The sequence below is a fragment of the Palaemon carinicauda genome, chromosome 11 (genome assembly GCF_036898095.1).
Source record: "Palaemon carinicauda isolate YSFRI2023 chromosome 11, ASM3689809v2, whole genome shotgun sequence".
In the NCBI taxonomy this organism is placed as follows: Eukaryota; Metazoa; Arthropoda; class Malacostraca; order Decapoda; family Palaemonidae; genus Palaemon; species Palaemon carinicauda.
In genome coordinates this window covers 14,841,375-14,853,059 of record NC_090735.1, presented here as the reverse complement: position 1 = coordinate 14,853,059, position 11,685 = coordinate 14,841,375, and the positions used below count along the sequence as shown (strand labels likewise).

The following is an 11,685-nucleotide window of genomic DNA, read 5'->3' as shown; positions in this document are numbered from 1 at the left end:
TATTATCCTCCTTACTACCCTCTTCTGAATTTTTAATATGGCTCTTCGATCGCTCCTCTTAGAACTTTAAAGGTTCTTTTATCCATTGGCCCAATAAGAACTTCCAGTTACCTCTTACTTAAGTCAAAACTTTCATCCTCATTTCCATCTTACTCCTAATGTTCTCCTTTTATTTTCCTACTCTTTTAATTAGTCTATATTTCTCTGCTTAACCTTTTTCAATTTAAAGAATGCCTTAACGAACTCTACGATATCCTTTTTGGCTTCCTATCATGGAGTTCCATCTCGTCCTCTTCATTTTCATTTTCTTTTCAATAGTTTCTCAAAGTATTTGGCTCGAAGAGTCCTCGGCTATCTAATTCCTTTATTATTATTATTATTATTATTATTATTATTATTATTATTATTATTATTATTATTATTATTATTATTATTATTATTATTATTTATTATTATTATTATTATTAATGTCTTTTTGCTTCTCAATTCCCAATTATTCTTTCAAAACTTTTCGGCCCTCTTCACCGTTAATAAAGAACGTTAGCAAGTCGAAGAGGCTGACATAAGTCCCTTTTTATAGTTTATATATGAAAGATCTATTTTAGTGTTGTTGCTGTTCTTTAAATATTCTCTTTTAATTGTTAATCACTTCTCATATTGTTTATTTATTTCCTTTCCTCTGTGGGCTATTTTCCCCTGTTGGAGCCCTTGGGCTTATAGCATCATACTTTTCCAACTAGTGTTGTAACTTAGCTAATAATAATAATAATAATAATAGTAATAATAATAATAATAATAATCACTCAATAACCCAGCCACTGAGGGAGGCAAGCCAGCCTCAATTGGTGCCGGTCCCAAGCCCGGATAAATGGGGAGGGTTGGCGGCAGGAAAGGCATCCGGCCATGAAAAATTAGCCAAAACCAATATGACCAGTGGATTTTGTGAGGTTAGAATTAATGCTAGGGTATATATATATATATATATATATATATATATATATATATATATATATATATATATATATATATATATATATATATATATATATATATATATATATATATATATGATGAGGTGTGGTACAGAGGTAGATGGAAAACGCTGGCCAGAAACATCGACCCCACATAATGTGGGAAGAGAAGAAGAAGAAGAAGAAGAAGAAGAAGAAGAAGAAGAAGAAGAAGAAGAATCACTCAATCAAACAAACATTCGATTAGTTTAGTCTATGCCGTAAGGGCATGATCATAAAAGAAAATGAACGGTAGCTCAATGAATAGAAAACGTTGATTAAAATGTTTATGGATAACTAAGTCAAAGACTATTATTTTTGTTATTATTATTATTATTATTATTATTATTATTATTATTATTATTATTATTATTATTATTATTATTATTATTATTATTATTATTATTATTATTATTATTATTATTATTAATAGCCTTATAGTAGTTATCATCATTATCACTATTATTTTCTAATTTCAAACATGCTGCTCTTTATGTATACGATTAGGCATATAAATCAAACAAAAGCAGAGTACATAACAATTTTTGACTCGAAAATTACCCGGCGGTTGATGGATCTGAACCTAGATTATCATTCACCATCTGAAATTCATTATATCAATGAATTTGGTCTTGCTATCGAAAATACTGTCCTTCGTGTTTTTACACTTAGACTATGATATTTCGAATACGCAAGTTTTTTGCTAGCACGGACACTCATATTACTCCAGGTTCCTGTGGTACTAATGGTTTAAGAAGTGCATACAAAATATCGTCCAGTTAAACTATGTAGCCTACATAAAAATTTAACCTTTATTTTACCACGATTGATTATTGCAACTCTTTACTTTACTTTACTTTAAGGGCTGCTTTTCTGGTCTTACACTACAGGGAACCTTACTCTCTACAGGACCTTCACAATCATTTTATGGTATATATTCCATTTTTATCTGCATTTCATACAGAATATTACTCGTTTATTGTCAAATTCACATTATCGAAGCACTTGTGGTCGCATATTTGAAAGCTTTAGAACCTATAGTAGACATATATCTTGGTTCTATCTGTTAAAATTTACCAAAAGTGTAACTTAAGAAATTACAGAACATCATAAGTAGAGCAAGATTGATAAAAGGTGTTCCATCCAGAGAAAGGATTACCATTATATTTCTTGAATTACACTGTATGCCTATTGAAGCTAGAATATACTTTAAGATGTTTGCAATAACGCATACTATTATCAGAACCTGCTGTTCAAAATATTTAGGAGAATTGCTACGCGTGCAGCCAATAGGTTGTGTCAACATGAGAACAGTTACAAATGGATTAAAATTATTGGTGCCAATATATGTCTCTACTGTAGGTTCTAAAACTTTAAAATATGCGACCACGAGACTATATAACATGCTCCCAAATATACACCCGAAGGACTAAAAATATTAAGGTTTTTAAGACGTTGAAGACTTTCTTGTTTTCCACGTGCTTCGATAATGTAGTTTGAAAACTACTTTACCTTTTTAAGGGCTGCTTTTCTAGGCCTGTGCAGCAGGGTAAATTGGTTATACTCTAAATACGTAAGAATGTATACGCCAAACAAATCATGCATGTTCAGTAGGATACAGGGTTTTCATATGTGACAGGACCAGGAAAGCATTCCCTTAAAGTAAAATAAATACCTAATAAATATATATTTCATAGAAAGACTCGAACATCCTAAAAACTGACGTGCACGACGAAACCGAGAACTGAAATTTTAGGTAATATGAAATAAAATAATTGACATGATTATACTTTTGCATCAAGAGTTATAAATCATTCTAAGCAAACAAATATTTATTGCATAAAAAAGCAAAACATTTTGTTGGGAAAGCAATTTAAAAGTATACTCAAAATATGTTCCTGTTCCAGATAATCATTATTCTTTTCACGCCTAAACTGAACATTTAACGTATTTTTATAAGTTTTACCTAAAGAATATATGGGAGAGTGTTACTTAATTATCAATATCTATTACTCAACTACTTTCTATCCCAGTATTTACTATTCTATGTATATATTAAAAAAGCATTATCAAGAGAGCAGGATGCGCATCCCGATGCTCAGTCTTTCTTTGTTTATTTCTCTCAACCATCTGCGATTCCTACCCTTCCATTCGTTCAACGTCGGGTAAGCACCTTATGAACCCCGTTGGTCTAAGTTATCGTTAATTTGTGAAGTCATCCTTTCACCTATTGCTACTGTAGTCTTGTCAATGTTGGTGTTGGTAGTATAGGAGAGGAAATGTTATTAATCGAAACCATTTGAATGACGAGTTCGTGTCGTAAATTACATGAGAAAGTTTTAATTGGTGTTCGTAGTTTAGCGGCATTTTCATAGCATGATTTGTTTTTATCCCAGCTCGCGTCTGATGACCAATGTATTTAAGCATCACGCCGAGTGTTTTAATCACTTATTAAACCAAAATAATGGTTATCAAGTGCTTGCTAGGGCAGGTTTGCCAAAACTAGGAGTAGTTCCATATTTTTGGATCCTATTTCTCGAAGTGCATACAATTAAAGCTATTGTTTATTGTTTTCAATCGAGAATACTTCACCAATAAAGCAGCGAATGTGATTTTGATATATACGGATAATTTGCGAAGAAGCCTACCGGTCCTTAGTTGAACACTCCATGAGGCCGGGTCCTACAGTTATCGTGAGGGTAATTTGTAGAATGGCGGACATAACACAAGGTCTGGTTGGAGTGTGTTTCGTCTCGTTGCACGGTTACGAAACCAATATTATGGTATATTGCATTACCACATTGTAGGACAGATAGTATCTTATAATTAGTGAAACAAGATTAGCTTCCTTAGGAGCCTTTGTATATCAGTGTCCAGTTCCTCACACGTTCATTATAAGTGGAAATCAACTAACCTAAACTGTCCCCCCTAACCTAACTTACAAACCGTGTCCTTACCCACTTTCCTAACGGGACTGCAACCCCCCCCCCTTACACTGCTGTATTCTAAGTTAGACATGATAATAACATACTGGTGGCCGCTATCATACATACACCCCGCTTCCCTGTTCGGGTTTTGTGATGAAACTTGTACACTACCAAAGTGACAATGGTTTTCCATTGGTTTGGTTTAACCATGCCATTAATGTTTTAGCTTAAACACCCCCACGTAACCTAACCTACAAGCCGTGTCCTACCAAACGTATTCTTAGTCCCTACCTAGCGTAGTGGGGCCTAACACCCTTTGCGACCGCCTTATATTGCCACATTCTTAGTAGTAGTTCATCATACCTACATGTGGCCGCTATCCTACATACACCAGAGGAGGACTGGCTATAATGACATTTTACGGACCCTTTTATATTAGTGGCTAGTTCCTCCCACCTGCATTAAAAATGGACAACTAAAGCACCTTCCCCCCCCCCAACCAAATCTACAAGCCATGTCCTCACCTACTTACTTATGCAATCCCCCCTGGTGCGGCATTATTACAGTTTCAACCAAATTCTGATATCTGCATTTAAACGCATGTAATTTTTAAGTAACTTATACGAATATTCAGCAAATTGAGGCTTGGAAATATTTGCTGATGAATATCGTTCCTAACTATTATCCCAAGGATCTACTTATGCTGCCATGTTAGTTTTTCTCCCAATTTTTTTTCTTTGAAGTTTATCCAATTAACTATTTGGGATTTATCATCATGATCATCATTTCAGCCTTCAAAAGTCCTTTGTTGGATGTAGGCCTTCCCCAGGTTCCTCCACAGATTTCTATTGCAAGCTATTCTGTGCCACTGTTGCTTATGTTGGTCTAAGTCATCTCGCCAGCGGGTTTTTTGTCTTCCTCGGTTTCTTGTGTATCTTTGGGGTGTCCAGAAGGTTGTTCGTGATGTCCATCGGTTCAGGTTCAGGTTCCATTTGAGCTTGCTAATGGTTTCAAGGATATCCATTACTTTAGTTTTTTGACGTATCCATTTATCTGTTTTTCTATCCTTCCATGTTAGATTTAGCATAATTTGGGATTTATACGTCCTTCTAAAACATTGGTTGTCCATTTACTCATGGATTCTGTTGTGCAGACATTCACTGTTGTTCCTCTTTATATTTTAGCGTTATTGGGTGGTTTCATGGGTTTTACCATGGAACTCCATCAATGGTAAATATGTTCATGCGTGAACATTCAGTGCTACCTAAAAGTGTTAAATGTTCCAAATGCAATTCTGGTAAGGATTTATTTGTAATTTACTTTTAGCTTATGGGGTGTATGTATGATAGCGGCCACGTGTATATATCATGTTTAACTTGGAAAAAAAAGCAGTGTAAGGGGATGGCAGGGGTTAGTTCCCCCCCCAATTACTTAAGTAGGTAAGGAAAAGTCTTGTAGGTTAGGTTAATTAATGTCCATTTTTAATGAACGCGTGAGCAACTGGCCGCAGATATTCAAAAGCTCCTAGCGTGTGACCTTGGAAGGTGGTTCAGGGAGTTGGCCCCCTCCCCTGTTAGGTCTGTAACCTGGGAACTATTAGGTTAGGCGAGTTTGTCAAGTTTTGTGGCCTTATACAAATCTCGACAGTGTTAATCAGGTTTTGTCCTGTTTTTGCGCAACCAAATTCCCGGGCTCCCACCTGTGTCCGTCGGGAATGGGTGGGGTTGGTGTTCCATAACGGTAGAACAACTTATTTATAGTGTAAATGGAGGTCAGATTCATTAAATACACACTATTTAAGCCAGAAAATAGATATTTTCACAGGATATGTTTAGTTGAAACTGTAATCTTACCACGGGGCATAGTCGCTTTTGTAGCGATTGATTTAATTGTGAACACATGCTGTTCAAGTCCTTGTTTACTTAGTGAGACAATAATGCGTTACTGCATCGTTTCTATTTGCCAGCATTTCTGTTTTTGTATGAGGCAGTCATTGCCTAACTTTTTGGTTTATTTTTTTCAAAATTTGGTGCAATTTTATGTGACGGCAATTGATTGAAATGAAAACACTCCATTCAGTGTATAGTTGTTGATGCTAATGTGAAAGTATTAAATAACTCCAAAATAACCCACAGGGCTTGTGAGCGCAACTTGCCAAGTACCGCATGCCAAATCACAGGTTATACAGTAGTATGTATATATGTCTGAGCTTATCCCTGGAGGTATGAAAGAGAATCCCACGAAATTTGAAAAAGTTTCAATAATATCGACGTCATCCAATCACAGCTCATAACGTGTCTGTAAGATCGACACATCACAATTTGGGTTAAATTAGCTAATGATATATTGGTGTTTGCTTTGCTCACAAACATTATCTCAATGCTCTTATGTTCTTGCAAGGGAAACATATCAAACTAGGCACATTAGACCCCTGGGCGAGTATCTTGGTGATATCAATTGTACACAAGGGTGAGTTGTCTGGCTTCATTTTGAATGTGGACTAGGCTTCTATTTCCCATTATCAGACAAATTATAGTTATATTATTGTATTGTACAGTATATTATATTCCAATATTGAAAACAAAATAGTCAGCCTTCCTTCTCGATAGTTTGGTTATAGACACAGGCACGAAAAGGAAATTTCGCGAGTAGAGTCCGCACTAGGGTGGGCTAACTCTAAACCTAAAAAGTTACCACTGCCCCTTGCCATAAGCGGGTACCTAAGCTGACGAGTAACGGTAAATACTGCCTAATATTGTTTTAATTTGGTTTCTACAACAGTTTATAATCATATATATATATATATATATATACAGTACACGTGTATACTACGTACTGGACACTGAGGTTACCTTACATTATTGTGCGTAGGTAAAGTTTTACCAAGGTAGAATGTGATTTGTTTGGACTGGCGATAGCTTTCTTATTACTTGTTATTGTTTTTCTTTAAAGGGAAAATGTTCTTTATTATTATCCAGTATACCTTATGAAGTTATTTTGCATATGAATTACCTTTACCACGGTAATGTTTTCCAAGTTCAACCCGGTCCGCACACAAGTTGCGGGTAGCTCCTGCTTAGTTTCAAAATTTCCCGATAGATAGAGCCTGTGTCATCCCCGGCAATGAAGCATTCGTTTTTACAATTTAATGCTGTCTTCTCAACATCCATTCTTACTTCTTGGTTAAGTTTGTAGCTGGTTGGGACACATTCTTTATAGTGGCATTTAATACTGCTGTAATAATTATAATGAAAGGTTTGGTAGGGAAAAGGTTGTTATAATGCATCGGTCGCTGAAGCCACGGCCAAGTTACTCGATAGTAAAAATTTCCCCCGAACATTGCTTCCTGCCTGACTAGAATAACGCTTGTTAGGTGGCACTCCGTTCGTGTATCAGCTGGTGGCGCAAGCTTGGAAATTTAGTGAAGTTTGGGCTTATGTTATCGCTAATCCCAAACAATCTACATGCAGTTCGTTGGGACACTTCCTGGAGTTATGCCGAACCACTATTTTGTTATAAGTATAACCAAAGGTTGGGATAGGCAATATCTAGAAGATGTTTAGGAGGTTAAGCCAGTGTCAATCAGCCCACCCGAACTAAACCTTTTGTTCCGTGCGCTTGTAGTCCTACTTTTGTTAGGAGTGTGATTTCAAAATTTTTAACCCCCGTCGCGATCCAAGATTGACCTGACCGAGCTTCCGAGTCTGCCTTCCTAACGCTAACTGCTGCGGTAGACAGACGTATTTCCACTTGTAGGCCTGCTGTTGTTGGCCGTGTGATTTCAAAATTTTTAACCCCGCCGTGACCTAAGATTGACCTGACCGTGCTTCCGAGTCAGCCTTTCTAACGCTAACCATCATGATGGACAGACTCATGTCCTGTAGGTTTTCTTTGTGCAATGTGGTTCAATTTATTACTCATCGATCAGTTTGATGCTTAGAGGACGATCGTGTGTAATTTGAGAGGCAGGAACCGCAATTGTCGCAAAATGTTCGCTTAAAGATAATTTGAGTACCATTTTTATTACAGTTTATTCTATATATAATTTAGTGCTGCCCATCGCTTTTATTGTGTAGGGGAGAGATTTAGTTGTGATTCACGTTTATCATAATGTAACGATTTAATGTTTTTGATTTTGTGTGACCTGCGAACTGATCAGTTATCTTGATAGCAATTGTTTCTTTTAAATAAACAAACAAAAGCAGTGCATTCGATTACTTTTCAACAGCTGATATCTCCTTCTCTCTCAAATAAAATCTTGAATTATTCGATTTCATTTTGGAAGTATCATTGCATTCTAGAAAATTACGATTATTTAGATAGTTAATTGTCCTTTAATAAAACATTTATGTACTTTTGTTATATGGCAGGTGTATTTTATCAACCTTAATATTTAAAGTGCCATGATCAGATCAACTGATAGACAATAATCTATTGCAAAAAATTTTGTATTTTTTAACTTATTCTAAACATCTGCTATGATAGTTTCGGAAGCATTATTGCATTCTAGAAAATTTTCGATGTCAGGATGCCAGAAAACTTTAAATTCATATGAGATACTACTACTAGAGAGTTGGGGTCCTTTGGCTGGCCAGACAGTACTACATTGGATTCTTCTTTCTGGTTACGGTTCATTTTCCCTTTGCTGACACATACACCAAATAATCGGGCCTATTCTTTACAGATTCTCCTCTGTCCTCATACACCTGACAACACAGATTACCAAATAATTTTTCTTCACCCTAGTGATTAACTACTGCATGGTAATTGTTCAGTGGCCACTTTCCTCTTTGTAACGGTAGATGTTATCTTCTTAAAATATTTTATTTATCCTTATTTCCTTTCATTACTTGGCTATTTACCCTGTTGGAGTCCCTTTACCAACTAGAGTTCTAGCTTAGCAAGTAATTTTAATTTTTCTTAAGGTAGCATGCCTTACTATTAAGCGAGTTATTTGATCTGAAAATTGAGGTTGACAATGCACTTTGCAGGGTTGATCAGCCGATTTGAATTTAAATAATGCATGAGACTGTTATTCGCTGTTTTTAATTATATACTACAATGTGAATATTAGATGCATTATTATTGGATACAATTAAGTGAAATACCAGTTCAATCAAAATCCGGTTTATTTTAAATATAACTTAACTTTTTACCACAGTAAATGGATGTACACTGTACAATACAGAGCTAGGACTAGTTGGGTGTAGAGATAGGTAGTGGCGCGCAGTGCTCCCAGTCTAAAGGAGTGCGGGCTATTTGAAATCATCACCCAGGTAGAATTTTATCGCGATTTTTATGAGAATTTTAATTAATAGGTATTGCATTGTTCTTGGCCGCGAAGCAAGAACCCTCGATAAACGAGGGCTGCCTGGAATAAAGGTTGGGAACATAAAATGTAGGGCCCTTTATTCTGGTTGGACAACTATCTTACTAATGTCCTCTTTGGCTTGAAATTCTTGCTGAAGAGGAAGACGTTAAAGCAAACAAATGTCAGAGGTCAAACTGAAACGTGTACAGTACTCTGAAGTTTGTGCTAGCACCGAAGTGTGTAATCATAACTTCCTGTTTTGTGACTCATGGAATCTATACAGATGCCATTGCTCACAATTTGTTTTATATTAAAGTATAATACTTGTCATAATATACAATAACAAAAGAAATGCTGCATTTTTCATTAGGGATCAGTGTTTTTGGCTTATCGAGTTACTTTTACTAATTGCCCTAAGAAAGGAATTTTGACAAAATATTTTGTATACGCGCTCTCGCCATTTTTGCATTTTTCGTCTGATACCCCCATATATTCAGGAAATGAATTTGTAAAAGTAGGAAAGTATTTCATTGTAAAATTTATTTAAATACCTTCTGTCTTCTGTGTCCAATATTAGGTACCTTCTAACTTGCTTACAATATAATGGCCCTAAGAAACAAACTGGTGGATAATGTAGTCTGGTGCCTGAAAATGGGCCAAGAATAATGGGGAAGTATTTATTTTTTACTTTTAGAATAAAGTACTGTATCTGCTTTAGTACATTCAGAAGCTGAGAACTATTTTCTTTTATTCTAGTTGTGTCTTCGGACTAAAGACCTCCCAAGATGTTGATGCCTAAAGCCAACAGAGTTGCTATATATGAACACCTCTTCAAAGGTATGACAGGTTTTGTTAAACTTAAGTACTGTACTTTGAAATTTCTTGTTTATTGAAATATTTTGAAAGTATTCGTGCTAAGTTTATTTCCAAACTACTTTTGTCCTTGGTAATTTTTTTTCCTGTTGTTCCGGGGCGTTAGAAATAATACTAACTTTTCCTTTGCAGAGGGTGTCATGGTAGCGGAGAGAGATTTATTTATGCCTAAACATCCTGAATTGGAAAAGATCCCAAACCTTCATGTGATCAAAGCTCTGCAGGTAAGGCATTTCACCAGAAAAAAATTTACTTGTGGCTATTTCAAGATTCATTTAAATCAAATATTTGTCAGTGAAGACACTAAAATGTCATGCTGTTTAAAGACTCAAAAACAAAATCAAGGTTTGTTAGAATCTATATTTGGTACATGAAGTGTCTTATTAGATATGATTAGATACATAGTTACCGACTGTCCTTTATCCTCTTGACAATACAATTTTGTTTCCAGAGCTTGAAGTCACGTGGCTATGTAGAACAGAATTTTGCTTGGCGCCACTATTACTGGAGGCTTACCAATGAAGGTATTCAGTACTTGAGAGATTTCCTTCATCTGCCAGCTGAGGTAATTTCAATAGGTGTTCTTGTTGAAGCAGCATAACTTTGTTTCTGTAATACGTTTTTTAACTTTTCCGTTACAGTACCTAATTGACATTTTGTGAAGGAAATGTACCTATAAGATGGTTAAAATTTACCTTTACCTTTATTCAATATTGAGGATTTTTCAACTTATTCTTTTATATATATTAAGTAATTTTGTATACATTTGAAAACCCCAAGCTGTAAAATAACACTATAGGTTGGTATTTTGCATATTGAATTAGAAGGCTAACTACTTTTACTTGCAGATTGTTCCAGCTACTCTTAAGAAGCCAGCCCGCTTGGAAGGCCGACCAAGGCCTATGCAGCAACGGCCAGAGGGACCTCGTGGAGAAGGTTCACGCGACGCCTACAGGCGTGCACCTCAAGGAGTCGATAAGACTGGCGATGCTGGTGCTGGCTCCGCCTCTATGGAATTCGTAAGTGTTGATTATAGTTACATGAATTGAAAAAGATTTTTCTACCTTGAAATTGCATGTTGCAGGGTGGTTGTTAAGTTTACTGTAGGTGCGATATTGAATACCTGTAGTTACCGGTTTTAATTAATTTGATACTAATCAAAGGCAATGTGTTCGTAATTTCAGAGTGGTGGTTTTGGCCGTGGTGGTGGCGGCTTTGGACGTGGTAGCCGAAGACCTCAATAAATAAATGAGAAAGGAACTGTTATTTCATTTCTCCTTAGGAAATATACGGTTAATCATTAATTAGTAATGAAAATGCATACTTTATTTTTTTTTTTCAAGACTAGTGTTCAAGGAATTGGTAAATCATGATGTTTACGAGCTTGAGTAATTGTAAAGTACTTTGCAGTGCCCATTGTTGCTTTGGTTTGCTTAATAAATCCTTTTTGGTTTGATGTGATGCAGCCATTTTCAATTACTAGTAAAATTGAATGACATTAGATTTTACATAGTTTTGAGAATTTAAAAAAATAAGTCTTAGATCAGAAGGTATGGGCAACCTT

At 35.7% G+C, this 11,685-nt stretch overlaps 1 protein-coding gene across 1 annotated transcript; it reads left to right on the top strand.

Moving 5' to 3' along the window:
• Window positions 1-3,108: 3,108 nt before the first annotated feature.
• LOC137649979 (small ribosomal subunit protein eS10-like) lies at window positions 3,109-11,381 on the top strand. Its single transcript, XM_068382972.1, has 6 exons — window positions 3,109-3,175; window positions 10,005-10,085; window positions 10,254-10,345; window positions 10,573-10,686; window positions 10,970-11,140; window positions 11,306-11,381. The coding sequence occupies exons 2-6, from the start codon at window positions 10,034-10,036 to the stop codon at window positions 11,363-11,365; spliced, it is 489 nt and encodes a 162-aa protein (XP_068239073.1). The 5' UTR covers window positions 3,109-3,175; window positions 10,005-10,033; the 3' UTR covers window positions 11,366-11,381.
• The last annotated feature ends 304 nt before the right edge of the window (window positions 11,382-11,685 follow it).

Bases quoted from the DNA above. Each gene is read 5' to 3' on its own strand.
- LOC137649979 (XM_068382972.1), top strand. From the start codon at position 10,034: ATGTTGATGCCTAAAGCCAACAGAGTTGCTATATATGAACACCTCTTC. The intron at 10,086-10,253 runs GTATGACAGGTT...TTTCCTTTGCAG, and splicing joins ATATGAACACCTCTTCAAAG to AGGGTGTCATGGTAGCGGAG. The intron at 10,346-10,572 runs GTAAGGCATTTC...TTTTGTTTCCAG, and splicing joins ATGTGATCAAAGCTCTGCAG to AGCTTGAAGTCACGTGGCTA.